Source organism: Etheostoma cragini, chromosome 2, assembly GCF_013103735.1.
Source record: "Etheostoma cragini isolate CJK2018 chromosome 2, CSU_Ecrag_1.0, whole genome shotgun sequence".
Taxonomy (NCBI): Eukaryota; Metazoa; Chordata; class Actinopteri; order Perciformes; family Percidae; genus Etheostoma; species Etheostoma cragini.
Window position 1 is genome coordinate 26,059,559 of NC_048408.1, and position 16,317 is coordinate 26,075,875.

General features: G+C 40.8%; 1 protein-coding gene and 1 long non-coding RNA gene across 5 annotated transcripts in view; one reads left to right on the forward strand and one right to left on the reverse strand.

Annotated features, from left to right (window-relative positions):
• Positions 1 to 527: 527 nt before the first annotated feature.
• The window catches only part of lpar2b (lysophosphatidic acid receptor 2b), an 18,730-nt gene continuing 2,940 nt past the window's right edge, over positions 528 to 16,317 (reverse strand). For 3 of the 4 annotated variants that reach the window (XM_034859851.1, XM_034859835.1, XM_034859842.1), the window contains exons 2-5: positions 11,758 to 12,242; positions 8,797 to 9,291; positions 6,217 to 6,476; positions 528 to 1,765 (exon numbers count right to left, since the gene is read on the reverse strand). In XM_034859851.1, the coding sequence (XP_034715742.1) occupies positions 1,667 to 1,765; positions 6,217 to 6,476; positions 8,797 to 9,291; positions 11,758 to 12,010 (1,107 nt within the window). In that variant the 5' untranslated portion in view covers positions 12,011 to 12,242 and the 3' untranslated portion in view covers positions 528 to 1,666. Of the gene's footprint in view, positions 1,766 to 6,040; positions 6,477 to 8,796; positions 9,292 to 11,757; positions 12,243 to 16,317 lie in introns of those variants that run through there. The other variant, XM_034859858.1, reaches the window with a different exon arrangement.
• Positions 1,114 to 16,317, forward strand: part of LOC117936641 — a 21,687-nt gene continuing 6,483 nt past the window's right edge. The window contains exons 1-3 of the long non-coding RNA XR_004654991.1: positions 1,114 to 1,187; positions 11,729 to 11,733; positions 14,851 to 14,861. This is a non-coding gene — a long non-coding RNA (uncharacterized LOC117936641). The remainder of the gene's footprint in view (positions 1,188 to 11,728; positions 11,734 to 14,850; positions 14,862 to 16,317) is intronic.

The window sequence follows — 16,317 nt, forward strand, 5'->3', positions numbered from 1 at the left end:
AAGAAGAGTAAACTGTCACTGGATAATCTGAACCTGGATAAACTGAGGAAGAAGAAGCGTTCCCAGAAGACGTTTTCACTGTCAAAAGACAAGAAAGAGCAGAACTTTACCCAAAAGTTTTCACTGTCAAAAGACAAGAAAGAGCAGAACTTTACCCAAAAGTTTTCACTGTCAAGAGACAAGAAAGAGCAGAACTTTACCCAAAGGTTCTCGCTGTCAACAGACAAGAGCGAGCCCATATCGCTGAAAAAACTCTCTCTTGGGAACGCAAGGAAGGAGTCGACACAGGCTACTTCCCCAGAAAGGAAGGAGAAGGCCAAAGGAGGGCTGGGGAACACAGGAGAGCAGATAAAGAAGAAGTTCTCTCCCTCGGTGATGAAAGAAAAATGGACTGTAAAATGAAGCAAGTGTCTAAAAAGAGACTCAATGAGATTCATGATTTTCCGGCAAGAAAGCCATATTAGCGAAACATAACCTTGAATTTGGCTGGAAGATAAAAGCTGTCAGTAAACATGAGAGTTAAAAAAGATAGTCAATGTTTTTAATGTCAGTAACAGAGGGCAGAATAGCATGGCTCAACACTGAAACAGCATTACAGTCATAAAGGCTTTTTCCTTTGAACATCTTATCAGTTTGAACACATCATTTATACACCTTAAAGCTTCACATCTCACACTTAACTGTTTGCTCTGTCAAGTTTAACAAAAGGTTTAATTCAAAATTCAAAACACTAATATGAATAGGAGTAGAGTAAATACTGTGCATATCTACATTTACAATGTGATCATAAATAGTTTTATATCCCAATCAATTTACAAAAACAATAGTGTAATTCCACCACAGAGGACACGCACATGACGCAAATACCACAGGTCTGCATCATACAGTGACAAAAAATATGTTAAAAAAATAACTTGAAGAAAAAAATGACAGCGTTCAACAGCAACAAAAATAAAAACAGGAGCTCATGGAAAGTCAGTGTGTTCACGTTGATATTTGTGTCTCTTCCACGTTGAGAAGGGTAAATGGTATCTAACGTGTGTCACACACACAAAATAACCAGATTAAAACAGAAGCATAAAAATCATAAACTCAACTAGAACAAATGGAGGAAGGGTTTATATAACAGTATTGCCTTCATGAAGGACTTACTGCAGGACTGTTGAATTTGACTGCATTGTTTCAGCGTAACTCAATACACACATCTACCATGAGGGTATGGAGAGAATAATTTGTATTGCTTATATAACTTCATTCCACTTTCCTTCATTTCTTCCATGCTTTGCCAGCACGTTCCAGCTGTTCAGTGGCCATCAGTGCTTCTTCTTCTGCCCCCATTTGTTTAGGGAGAACTAACAGTTCTCATTTAAGTCACAACAGGAAATCAGATCTCCAATGCCCCCCCCGATAGAAGAGACGTCCACCATCAGGTTGACCAACTGATGCTAGAAGTTTATCCTTCTTGTCCAAACTGGTTTTAAAGCACCAGAGGTATAAATCAATGTTTCTTAAAAGAATAGACAGCTTTTGAGCCTCACAGATCAGTCTGCTTTCAGAGGAAACACAGTCTTAAGGCTTGTGTATGTGTGCATACCTAGATTTCAGCATCAAATGTGTGTCTGCATGTCCTGAGTATGTTGAATGTTTGTCCTTGTTTGAGTTAATGTCAGGTTTCTGAATGGGCAGGGATGTCTTCTGAGCCTGCACGGATAAAAGGGATCCCGTTGGTCTTCCCTGTCGACTTGGCAGCACGAGACTTATATTTCTAAAGACAGAGGTGGAGACACAGGTATGAATATGAGGCCAGAGTTGAAATGGGGTCAAAGGAATTGAAAGAAGAAACAAAAAGGAAAATAATAAAGTATCAGGGAGTGAAAAAAGAGAAAAGAGAGCGGGTTAGTCATGTCAAACTAGCAAAAAGGGCAAAACGTGTGAATGTGATACTGTTTCCACAGTTTGACATGAGTCCAAACTTAAATTCCACTGCTTAGCACAAAGAAGCAGTCACCCTTAAAAAAGACAAAGCAGGAAGACAGACATGACCAAACAAATTAAAGATGTAAGCAAATTTATGCATTTATTCATATAAGTTTTAACAATGTTTGTACAAAAACAAAACCCAAAGCAAAACAAAACGAAAAATACCAATAGCAGGCCTCCAAGATGGAGACAAGTGGCAACATGTTAGGGCTGGGTACATGTATTTTCTTTTTGTTAAAGTGGATCTTTTTTTTTTTATTGGTGTTTAAAACATATTGTTTACAAATCAATATCAAAACCACAGGATCCCATTTTTGGAATGATACCCAGCCCTACAACATGTTGATTTATTTGAAATCTGAAGACAATTAATAGTTTTCATATACCGTTATCCCTTTAATAGCTTTGTGTAATGGCATTCCCCTGAAGCGTAATTTATACTTGACAACTTGCTATTTTCCATAAATGTCTAAGTTTTAATTCTGTGCGACGCTGCATTGTTTTAACAAAAATATGTAAAACAATGTTTCAGTGTACACACAAATATGCATGTGCGCACACACAAGACCACACGCTCGGGACTGCACTTCCTGCTAGCAGCAATAACAGGCTGTGTGTGTGTGTGTGTATGTGTGTCTGTGTGTCACACAAAGCGCATGCCTCCAACATACACACATACCAGAGTGACAAGTCAGAGCGAATGTGGCAAGGAGAATGATCCACTAACCACTAGCACACATCTGGACTGGTTTAAGACTGTACAACACAATCACACACAATCTCTCTCACACAAACAATCACACACAATCTCTCTCTCTCTCTCTCTCTCTCACACACACACACACTAACAGAACAGAGAACATGGAAATGTTGTGGGCCCTATAAACTAAGTAACGATCGCATAAGACAGCAGGGTAATTCCCCAAAAGAAATGTGTTTATAATACCAGACTGAGTGACCATTACAGCCTCGTTTTATGAGATGTGAGGAGTTTGATCAAGGTCATTCCTAGATGTTTCACTAAAGTTTGACTCATGGAAAGTTTGACATCTTGGCTGGATAAATGCACATATGAATGGAATTACATTTGTGTCTAAAATGAGTGCATGACGGGACACATCTTGAGATTATTTGCACGCACAAAAATTATATTTCTGCTGCAATCTTTGATGTAATAGATTACTTTTGGCATGTTTTTTTTTGTAAGATTATAGTTTGGCGCTTTTCCCTTTATTTCCAGTGGATAGACATGAAAGGGGGGGCGAGAGAGAGATGGGGCATGTCACACAGCACAGGGCCCCAGGTCTGATTCCCCTATTTCCCCTACTTTTGGCATGCTTCTGTAGTTTATCTTGCTGCATTTGGCAATGGCGGAGGTTGTCTTTGTTTTCTAGAAACTGTATGAGTTTTCAGAGGTGACAAGACAATACATGTACTGTATAAGGCAGTTAATCTCAAAGAAAACCAAAACTGTGCCGCCAATATGGAAACATTTAGAATTTTAAGCAGACGAAAGAGGTAATCTAATAAAGACAATGCAGTGTTAGTCTAGATCCTTGACATTACACTTCCGGGACTGCGCCTGTGCTGCAGAAAATTCTTCCAGATGCACGTCTTTTTCATTTCCATCCACTTTCTTTGTGTTCGGAATTTAAATGTGGCGGGTTAATGATCTCTGCAGGGTAAATTTAAGACAGCTACTGTAGCTAGAATATCTGTCCAATGGGAGCTTTCTCTTGCACAACTATTGTGCAGCAATTTTTTGCGGAGTGTAGCCCCGCCAAGACGATTCTGATTGGTTTAAAGAAATGACAATAAACCAGAGCACGTTGTTCTCCCACCCCAGAATGCTATGTGGAGTAGCCAGCCCCTCCTCTGCTTTGCAGTGTGTGTATGGTCTGGCAAAGACAGACTAATGCAGTGTAAACACTGCAGAAAAAAGTCATGGCTTAAGGGTAAGGGTGATTACCACCCCTATGTGGACTGGAGTTACAACACTCTCATTCTCAAAACAGTTTACAAATGGCTGGAAATACACTGGCTCAATTCTAGTGAGCAGGCAAAATTGAGATGAGTGTGTGTCATACACATAGGCTATTTGGATGACAAACTAAACTCAAAAAATGATTTCACTTTGCTTGATATAAATACAATTTTCACTACAAAATATAACTTGTGCGGGTGCTAGTCTTCTTCAAAAGATTAGATGCCCAGAATTCAGACAGAAAAATGACACACATATGCAGGTTGAGGATAAAAACACCGCAATCAACCCATGACATAAAGAGTGTTGGGGTGCCTGTAAGTATAGTGAAATTAATAATGACTGATGACTAATTTCAACTCTTTCAGTTTATGAAAAGGTGACAGTCCTGAAACTGTGGTTTTCCCTATTGTTGACAGGACGCGCTCACTAGGAGACTTAGTTTGACTGGTTAAAGGTGTGAGACAAGACCTGAAAGAAAACCCCCCAGAACAAACCAGTATATTATCAGAAAATAGATACACGGTGTGTGACAAAGCAGCAATTTCTAACAGCTGCTGTCACTTCAGCTACAAGGTAACCATAGCCTCAGTGATTTGAATGTGCCAGGTTATTTAGGACCTCTGTAAAAGCCGTGTTTGTTTCTCTGCTCTTGTTGGATCATTATATTCATCCACAGTATGTTGCTTTTTGGAATGGACAGTGCTTAAAGAAATAATATTGGGATTTCTTAGGCTACACGGAGCTCAACAATTTGTGTTCATACAACAATAGGCTGAAACCCTGCAACAAATAATCAACAGTTACATATTCTCTAACTAAAACAAGTAAACACAGTTATACTGCAGGACAATAGAGTAAAAAGTTGGAGTTTCTATATTCAACATAGGCTGATTCTCAAGTCTCTTATTTGATAGCTCCTCGCACGAACCAGAAGTTGTTCTGGCCCTCCATTGTGAAGGCCGTCTCAAAACTTTTATTCCTGTCGAGGAATCGAGGAGGGATCTCTGAGGAGCTATGAGCAAGGATACACAAGGGCAGCATCCCTGTAAGTCGCCCAGCTTAAAGTCATTGCTAAATTCTTGATTCCTCTGATTCCTTGGTGGGACGGACTAAGACACGAGGAGGGGAAGCAACTGAAGGAAACACGGATGCAATTTAAGAACATAGGATATACCCATAGTGTTACTCTTTGCAATCATGTACACATACAAAGCGCCTAAAAAGCAGAAGCTTGTTTGTTCATATCGGGTCAAAACCGCAAGTTAAAGCAGGACAGACAAAGGTGTATTACTTTAGTATACTTTCAAATCATAAACTACCACATTTGCATCTAGTGACGATGCTAGTAGTGAATCTTTTTACAATACAACACAATAATACCTATCAGGTGCAATCCTTTTTGATATGCAAGGCTCATCTAATTTTAGTTTTAAACAATTTTTACAGGGAAAGCGTGGAGTGTAAACTGATTTTTGACTGGATTTCGTGGACTGCAGTTACGTAGCGACCTTATCGGCCATTTGCGGAGTTTCTGTTAGCGAGTAAGTTTTTCTGGCCGCTTGGCAATGCAAGTCCAATATACCCGAAAATGCCCCACTGTGTTCAGCAGACAGTTGCCAACTGTCTGTCTGCTGTTGGTGCTGAACAGCTATGTGCATTGAGTTTTAGGAGCATATTTACAGAAAACAGCTGCCTGCTGTGGCTGAAAAAAAGGCACTACAAGAAGCTAACAAGCTGAAAGTCACTAGAAAGCTGGGTCAAACCGAGGGGAGCTGCCGATTTGGGTGATAAGGTTCATCACAATCAGCAACACTTTAGTTTTCATAATTTGCTATATTGTAAATGTGATAACCAGTTATAATATATAATAACCAAATAAATAATTAATTATAGCTGCTGTGAACTAATTAGAAAACATACCTGTTAAGGTACAGAGTGGTAAAGTCAATTTTTTCTATAAGATTATTTCAAATAAGTCATATTTTGTTCTCTCTTTTTGAAATAAAAACGTTTTCTTTTTTTGGGGGGCGTAGGGAGTAAAACCAGAAATAAAGAGCCACATTTAATGTAACCTTAAGTTATCAAGTCGGTCAAGTTGTCACAGCTCTCAAACTGTTTGTCACGGTCATACTGTATGTGCCAAACAGATAATCATGGTCATCAAATCAGTTTACAGTCAGTGTGCGTTTAGACAAGTTTTTTTTGTGTTTGTGACTGCTGTCGTCGGCTCCGTTGCTCTCGGACAGTACCTCTTGCTCCATGGTGTTAAAGTAAACGCCAGAGGTGCCGTTGCCGGGGCGGCCCCGCCGGCACAGGAAGCACAGGATCTCCTTGAAGGTCCTTCTCATGTCATTGTCCCTGAAGGAGTAGATGATGGGGTTGAAGAAGGAGTTGCACTCGGCTAGGACCAAGAAGTACTTCTCAAAGCGCAGCACCTCACACGCGTCACAGCCCACACCATCGAGCAGCAGGATGACCAGGCCGGGCGTCCAGCAGAACACAAAACAGCCTGGAGGGAGAGGGAGATCACGGGAACATAAGGTCATTCAAAATCTTGTAATAACATTGGAAATACAAACTAAAAGGCGTGGCTAGTGGCAGATAAAATAGGAGGAAAGACAATTTTATAAAGATATAGCTGTAAAGAATGTGAAGAAATGGGGGGCTAGCTAAGGGAGGAAGGGAATGTACTGTAAATTCCTCTGTTATGCACACACACAGTTTACTCTGCATGATCATATTTCATTATCATAATACTTGATTAGGCAGCTCAGGAATTCATTTTGTGCACACACCCTCAGTACTAATATATATGCACATGTGCAGGATACAGACGGAAATGTAAAGAGGATGTGGTAACACACACTTGCACGCACAATGTGTAATGTGTTCCTCAGCACTGCCTTTAACCTTTAACGTCACAACGACATGCTTTACCCTCCAATCTACATCAAAAACCAAGTCTTCAGCCTCAAATGGCAATTTGAAGACACGATGAGCTAAAATGACCTCAATCTCAAAAGCTCAAGTTGGTGAAGTACAAGATTAGGCATCCCACACACTCTCAGTGTTGTCATATGTGCAGGCCAGGGGAGAAGATGGTTTCGGTCACAGTAACTAAACTATGCAGCTCCCTGACAGGGCACGCTCATGGTTACCCTCGCCCTCGTCACATGCCAGAGATGCTGAATCCCGGCTGCTGAGCGACGGCAGAGAGAAGTGTAACTTTTTTAAAAACTTTGGAGAACTTTAATCAAAAGTTCAAAATGTGAGCAAGAACAGGGGAGGCTGGGAAAGAGAGCAAAGAGGCGAGGGAGCACAGCCAGTTCAAAAGAAAACAAGAGGAATCGGCGGTGAGAGGGAAGAAGTGAATGTGTGGGGGGAGTAAAGTTGGTTACAGACAAGCTAAAAGAGGAGCCTGCATGGCAGCTTGTGTGTTTGGTCAGTGAAGTTTCAGGTGAGGTTTATTTCCTGAAAATTTTATCTTTTGTACAACAAGCAAACTGAGTAACGTGCAGGTGTGGGTGTGTGCAATTAACGGCCCAAAAACCACTTTTCAATCAGTTCTCCTACAGGATTATATCTCTTGCCACGGTAAGAACAACTTCACTGGAGAGATTTCGGAGTTTAGTCTGTGCTTTTTTTGCTGGTCCACTACTGTCAAATCAGTCTGGTCAAACAACATCCCCACAGCCATAAATAGCAAATTAGTTACGTTTTTGAGCATTAATTTAACAAACGATTTTTTTCAAACTTAAAGCTTGATTATTGCATTATTTATATTTAAATCCCAAATATTCACCGTTGTTGACTTGTTTAATTTTTACGAATAATTGTTTGGTGCTAACTAACCCGATTTGTTTTTACAAAGAGCAAGTCACTGAATTTCATGACCTAGGAACCACCCATCACCTTTACAGTAAACAAAGTTCTTCTAAGAACAGGTCAGTCAGCACTGGTGGCAGCATAGATTGGTGACAAGGCTTTGTTTTCTTCAGTGATGTAAAGTAAAAACAGAAACGGGGATAAAATACAACTGAGATGCTGAATGTTCTCCAGGTTACCTGAAAGGATGATGAACCAAACACAAATATATTGCTATTTAAAAAAATAAATAAAGAAAGACAACTATGTGCCCTGAGTACAATGTATTTGTGTATAGAGATGGGCAATATGACCTGAAATACCGCCTCAGTTAACCAAAATAAAATATGATCTCATTAAATATACATGGGTGCAAGATACTTAATTACAACTTTAAATAAGATTTAATCCTTTCAGGCAGTTGCTTAACATTCTTTAGGATTATCAAAAGAAATTATACTAATCACTATATATATGCATTTCTGATGACTGCAAGTTGCAGTTACAAGCACCAGAAAAAGCTGGCCTAGTTTTTTGTCAAACTTTAATTCTCCCTGACAGGGCACGCTCCATTTATGGCTTTCATTACTTCTCATCTCATCTACATGCTTTATTTTGGTATGTGTTGTGACATGGTTGTATCTAAACCCTTCTCAAGTGTGCTCTTTTCTGTCATTACACCGGTTTTAACTACGCTGTTCTATGTTGGGTTTACTGATGCCAAAAAGCTATTTGGTTCCTGAACCAGATGAAGCAACGCTGGTAATTTCCCCCGGTACGAATTAACCCACACTAAGCAGACAAGCACACCATCAGTTAACTTTATGGAGCTTTACTGGGTCAGGCTACAAATGTTGATATAAAGGAATGAATTTACCAAACGAGAATCATAATATAGGTCAGAGTTAGTTTTTGGTCTGTTGCACAGCCCATGATGTGTATAACTGGAGTGTGTGCTTCCTCACCCAGGATCATGGTGACAGTCTTCATCAGGTTGAACACTGTCTCTTTGTGTCTCATCTGGGTGGTGTGCTGTGACATCTGCCTGCTCTTGCGTCTCACGTAGACAAAGATCCGGGTGTAGACAGCCACCATTATGAAGAAGGTCAGCAGGTTAAGAACCCCCCAGAACACCAGGTAGCTGCGGCTGTACAGCGGCGCCATGGTGGAGCAGCTGTCCAGGTTGCACAGGCAGTGCCAGCCCATGATGGGAACCAGGCCCATGACGATGGCCACCAGCCAGATGCACACCATGATGATGAAAACACGCCGGGTGCTCATCTTACTGTGCAGCTGCATGTTGAAGATGGTTTGGTGACGCTCCACGGCCACAGCCAGGAGGTTGAGGACCGAAGCTGTCAGACTGGTGTCGATCAGCCCCTGTCGCACAAACCACTGATACTGAGACAGCTTAATGGTCCAAGGACCGGTGTGAAACATCAAGTGGAGGTAAGAGACACCTGGAAGACAAAAGTGGGGGTTTAACAAATAAAAAGGAGCTCCAGGATAATCCACACTATCACATATTGTCAGATTGTTTTCAATGCGTAGTTTGCATTAAGGGATTGTGTTCCTACGTAGCAAGGCCGAGACAAAATCATGACATTCTAAATGACCCATGCAGTTTCCATTGTCATGCATCCTCAGCTATGGCTGCAGAATTAATGTCGTTCCAAGTGACAATATTGATATTAGGATATCATATATTGTTATGAAAACACAACCAAAGTGTCTGAAGAAAAAGTAACCTTAAGCATTAAAAAAAGGTAAATATACCTACTAAAGAGATAACAACGTCCTGGGGCCCATTTCAAGAAGGAAGGTTTGAAAAACTGAGTCTAAACCTGAACTAGTGAGTTGATTTACCCTGAGATGGGAAACTGGAAACACACAGAGTCACACTCTTCTGACAGCTTTACTCTTAGTTGATGCTTTTTGGGGTTGGAGTTACTCCTCTCTCTCAGGTTTGATTAACCTCTCTTTCTGAAACAGACCCCTGACCTCTTAAGAAACACCCACAGCCGTTGTTTAAGTAATCCTGTGCATCTGTGGCGTTGCATGTGTCTTTACTAGTTCAACAGCAACGCAGTTGTCAGTTTCCCGTCCAGCGGCCACGTTGTTTAAATAGCAAATGCACCTGCACCCATCTTTGCGCCCATGGGCGTGCTTGTCTTACAGGGAGGTGTGTTCAGGTGAATTCTTGACGTATTGTATCTTGAAAAACCTGGTCTAAAGTCAATAGCGCAGCATTTCATTGTTATTTCAACAGCAAATAAGTAAAAAGCACCTAAGCTTATGCATAATGTGCACAGTATGCTTGTTACACACGCACACACACAAATAACGAGATGATGGTGCAAATCCGCCATTATAATAGCAATGCACCAAGGCACCTGGCTTTAAAGGGAATGGGAGATGAAACTGATTGGTTTGTTGCATGTTCCGCCCAAAACACACCTATGATTAATGAAGACACTAAGTACAAGCTTTTTGAACCACGCGCCAGGCGCCCGGATCCTGTTTCTGCCATCAAACCAGCAAAAGTGGATTTAGACACGCCCATAACGCATCTGCGCCATGCACATCAAGCTGTGCGCTTAGATCGTTAAAATAGGGCCGAGTGTGTTGCAGTCCATCAAATATCTAAGCGGTTTTGTCGGGATTAAGCTATAACCAGAAGGGAACTCCGCTGGCTGAAAGGATAATGTGCAATGGTAAACACTGCAGCGTTAACGTTAATATGTCCACGTCCACATCAGCTCAATGGACTGGCCATACAAATGTGCAAAGATGAAGTGATGAGCAACTTAAGTTTTTTTTTTGGGGTTAAACTCTCGAATGTAGGATAAAATACAGTCGATGAGGATAACTATACAATGTGTATTGCTTTCATTATATTCCATGTCACACGTTATCCTTTCTCTTGTAACTTCCGTGAGCAAAAAGTATAAAAAAAAAAAAAGTATAAAAAACATGCGGTGATGATGTCATCGCCGCAGTAGTGGCCCGTGACCAAGGTACTGCAGTAACTTTCCGAGCCCTAGTGAACAAACATAAAACCAGAGAAGAGAACTGCATTTGTTGTGTGGCTAAATGTGGCAAAATGTGGAGCATTCGTGTGGTGTAGCGCTCACCACCTTTTCTATTAAAACCTTGTAAAGAAGGCAGCCCGGCTACCTGACAGTTGTAACACTTTCTTTTAAAATGTGTTAATAGAATTGACAATAGTCAATTGTAGAATATGTGTAAAAAAGCTAGAATTTCTTTTTTCCTCTATTCAAAAGGAGTTTCAGCTGGGTCTACCAAGTTGTATTAAGACTTGGTCAATGTGCACATTGACTAAAAGAGAGAGGAAGAAAGAAAAAAATTGCACTTTTTTTACTGTAAGATTAAAAGGGTGAAGAGCTTGGATGTCAAACAAGAGCTTATTCATTATTTTTACCTACTACTGTTAAAAATAAAGGCTACTCTTTTTCCACTTGCTCTGTTTACTGTACGTTTTTATGTGATATGGGTGATGATAATGCAGTGGATATGACACACCTTTGGTGTGGGAGATCCCAGTTCAATTCCCACTGAGATACATTAACCAATGTGTCCCCGAGCAAGACACTTAACCCATAGTTGCTCCAGAGGCGTGCAACCTCTGACAATAAAATTACATTTAATGTAATAAATCAAGATTTGAACCTTGAGGGGAAACAAAAGAATAGTTTGATTAGCCCACTAATTGAAAAAATTATCGTTAGATTAATTGTCTAAAATAAATAGTTTGTGATAGCCTTATTCTGACTGAAGTGTTGCAGTACTGAAACTTGAGACAAAAAAAACTAAAAATACAAGATGTGACAATGCAGTTTCAGTTAGGCCCGGGTTTCCTGTACTGTGTATTTAAAGTTAAAGTATATAAAGTGAAACAACTGTACCTGCGAAGAGGTCAGCCAGAGCCAGATTACCCAGCAGGTAATAGATGGGATAGTGAAAGCGCTTGTTTTTAAAAATGGCGCCCATGACCAAAAGGTTGGAAAAGATGACAATGAAGCAGACCATCATGCCCAGACTGACAATCACATAGTCACGGCTGCGCCAGTGGTCGCTGATGTTCTTGCCACTCATTTCATAGAAAAAAGTGACGTTCTCGTTGTAGTAGCATTTCTTGTCAGGGGTAGATTTATCCATGTTGAGACAGACGGTGGATGTGGGATCAGAGAAGAGTTGGCGAGGACAGAGAGGTGAGCAGCGTTGCAGACAAGAAGCACAGGTGGAGGTCTAGGGCGCCACACAGACTCGCCCTCTCTGGTGTGATGGAGATCGGCATGCCATCAGCTGAACAGGTGGAGGACTGGAGGGATCCAGTCTCAAGTCTGGGGCCTTCACTGTACGGCTATCTGGGACTCCACTGGTCTTCAACCTGTGGAAGTTTAAAACAATAAGTGAATCTTTAAATCCGTGTGCATGCTGATAATAGCTGCCACACAGTAGAAAAAACAGCCAATCAGCTCACAGTGCAGAGGTCCAAAAAAGTCAGACGTTAATTAACCATTTACATTTTTACATAACAATTTTTAAAAGGTTATTTATTTAAAGAGATGTTTTCTAGATAGTTATTTTGATGTGGGATTTGATAAAAAATTTGTATTCATAACTTTTTTATAATTTATATAGGAAAAAAGTGCATAATGTGTTCAGGCAGACAACGAAGACATATCAAGCTGACGAGTTAAATAACTGGGATCTCTATAAACCAGAAAAACTTGATGCAACAGCAGTTTTCATTTTCATATTTATCACTGAGTGTAACAACCAACTATCTATGCAGGCTGACAAGTCACAACAGGAACATGGGAGGCTTTATGACTGCGATGCTGCAAAACCTACCACGGCTCAGGGAAGAACTCAGCCTTCACTTCAAGACAGCGGAATGCTATGTTTTGAGTCAACAACACCCCCTTACACAATCTCTATTTTCCTGTAAAAGCTAGTGCAGCACAATGACACGTACTTTACCGCCGGCTCTAAGTTCAACTCACTCAACAATGGAAATGGCAGAGCAGCTCACTACAGCAGAGACACACCTCACAATTATACAATCCAGCCATGAAACTCAATCCATCATGACACACAAACAAAAATGTGGAGAACTTTGGAGGTTCAAGAATGAAATGATGGATGACATAACAGCAAGAAAAGGGTTTGGTTAAAGGAAAACAGTTGAGGATCAGTTAAAGAAGTCGTCGAGGGGACAGGAGTATAATGAAGTCTTTGGGGTGTGACTGACTGAACAATGTCTAAGAGCTCTCATCTGTGTAGTTGTGAAGAGAAGAAGTGAAATGCTCCAGTGCTAAAAGACTTTTTTCCATTTCCCCTGAAGGCCCAGCTGTCCCTGGCTGAGACATGAGCACAACATCTGAACTTTGACCCCAGACCATGTGCACACAATCGTTCCATTTCCTCCCTACATAAGAACACACCTATAAACTCTTCTCGCTGCTTTACAGTTTAGGGTTAGTTTACATTTCTTTTCATCTCTGTCACTAAGTTATTCTTAAACACCAGCTTTAGGGAGAATTCCGGAGCGGAAGGTGACGAAGGCGGGGAGAAATCCAACGCAGGGATGCCGGTCGGGCATGCTAGCGTGGCTAAGGGAACTACTACACAAAGTCACTGCCAAGCCTCTTACACACCAACACCAGATCAATCACACACAAAATTGGTGAGCTACAAACACACATGGAACTGCTGCTTGACGATTATCACAGAAGCCTGGCTGAACACTCTTATTATGGACGGCAACTAGCAGCTAACAGGCCGAACCACACATTTTAATTGGCTTTTGTGTCTGTTAAGAAGAAACAAAGGCACTCTAAAACTTGCCCGACAACTGCCGTTTTAGCTCAGTGGAAGCTCGTACACATAGCTGCAGCTATTCCAGTCGAAAGTACACGCATATTTATAGTGATCAAAATTAACGTAAGGGGGCGCAATTCTCCTTTAAAAGGAGATAAAATAAAAATGGCTTAACACATTTTGCTGACTTTTATGACTTTTCTATATCAATCGTCATAACAACCCGCATACTTCCCCTTATCAGCCACCATTCAAGTGTTGAAGTGACTGGAAAATAATTTAGTTTTATGAGACAAAAAGGACAATCAAAGCAGCCAGGTGAGTTTATTTCTCTAACTTCTGTAGCGAAGGTCACAAAAAACAAATCTCGTGCTCATAGAAGTGCAACACATGTTTAACTGACCTACTTTAGAGCATATTGTAAGGGAAAAAAGTATTTGATCCCCTGCTGATTTGGTACATTCGCCCAATGACAAAGAAATGATCAGTCTATAATTTTAATGGTAGGTTCATTTCAACAGTCAGAGACAAGTATTGGGCCTCTCTCAAACAGAAAGATTTCTGGCTCTCAATTGTCTCTTCCACAGGTAACACGCTGAAATTTGGAGCACCCTCGTAAAGGAAGTACTCCTAATCCCAGCTTGTTACCCGTATAAAACACACCTGTCAACAGAAGCAATCAACCAATCAGATTTCAAACTTTCCACCAGGGCCAAGACCAAAGAGTGGGACAAAATCCCACCTGAGATACGCGCAAACCTGTTGGCCAACTAAAAGAAACCTCTGTGATTGCCAACAAGGGTTTTGCCACCAAATGTCAAAATAGTCAAATACTTATTCCCCCCATTAAAATGCAAATCAGTTTAATGTGTTTGGCATGCGTTTGTCTGTCTCTTAATGTTCAAATGAACCCACCATTAAAAATATATAGACTGATCATTTCTTTGTCAGTGGGTGAATGTACAAAACCAGCAGGGATCAAATACCTTTTCCCCCTCACTGTATTAAAAAAAAAATCAAGATTAAGGGTTTTTGTACGAGTCTGATGCAGTTCAATAGGTGGAACAAAGCAATGGGAGACAAACGCCAACTTCATGAGTTTTGAAAGGTTGAATATACTGTGTGTGTTAGTTGCAATAAGAACATGGGTTTGGCTCTCCTGGGTGTACTAGGTGCTCCTTTAGTGATTCAAGTCTTAAACAACTGATACTTCTTCTCAGACATGCATGAAAGTAGACAGACAGTGCGGCTACAGGTCTCACACAAATGCAGATGCTATGACAGGATGTGAAACCATTATCACCCAACTATGATCTCATCACACGCTCTCAGAGATTTTTGAGCTGAAAAGCTCCAAAAAACAACCAAACACTAGTGTACATGCCTAGCACCACACTGCAGACAGATAAAAGGTAGTTGGTGGCCATAGTGGCACATTTAGCAGCTAAACAGCCACATATTTGCTTAAGCCAATCAAAACAGAGCTAAATGGAGAGGTGTTATGAGGCAGGTTTTAAGCATTGCATAAAACCCTTACTATTAATAAGCTCCATGCATTACCAATTCCGTTTTGCACGAGTTGTCTATGCTGTTTTACGAAAGCAGAGCGTGCTAGCTCAACGAATAGCATATCGTTACAGAAAAAAGCTATCTGTACCTGCATGTGGCTAATTATAATGAACGTCAATTGTGTCACCTGACCTCAGAGGTGATCATCAGAAGCAGATGATGTCTCTGTCCTTCCTTCTTTCAAAACTCCACTCAGTGTTTTGATAGGATACGGTTTATAATTTATTATACTGATATATTATTGAGACTTTACAGTTGCTGCTTTAGAAACAATATTTATTTATATAGTAATAAAAGGATACACCAGGGTTTGCGAGTGCGGAAAACATTTCCATGGTAACTGCAGGCTCCACCAATCATAGATGTGGCTTTGACGCTTAGGATTGTGCGTAGCAATTCCCCATGACATTGCAAATAAAACTAGTTTTTCTTAAAACAAGGTTGATATCATACAGGCATCTGGCTTCTACAGGAGCAGAAACCTTTGTTTCTCGTAACTTGTGGTAAGTCTACTATGGATGGTTTAGGCTAATAATCCTAAATCCTTGTGGAGAAAATGAACAAGATTTTTACTTTCAGTGCTTCAGACTGCTGTAGTCACAGTTTGGAAAATTAACTCATTGCCTTTCTCGCTGATAGTTAAGATAAGACTGATACCACACTCATTATACCTACGAATAAATACCGCCAGCACTCTGTCACCAATCGAGTAAATAATTAAAGCATTTTCTAATGTAGCTCAGTTAAACTTTAGAGAAATCCTTAAACTTGACCTCATTGCATTTGACCTGCATTTCTCCCCTCTCAAAAGAACTGAAAGTATTTGCTTCCCTGACTCAGTTCACTGTGGTGCTTTCACCGTCTGAGGCTCTAAGAGGACTGCATCTGCATGAGTTTTCATGGATTGTATGTCCGTTTGTGTATGAACGAACTGTGCTGAATCAGTAAACACCAGCTTGAAAGTAAACCGGTCATTACCAGAGCAGCCACACCCAAGTCTCTTCTTCCTTCCCCCCTCTGAAAGCAGAGCTTTAGCACATCAACTTCAGTCCCCCCCCCCCCCCCCCCCC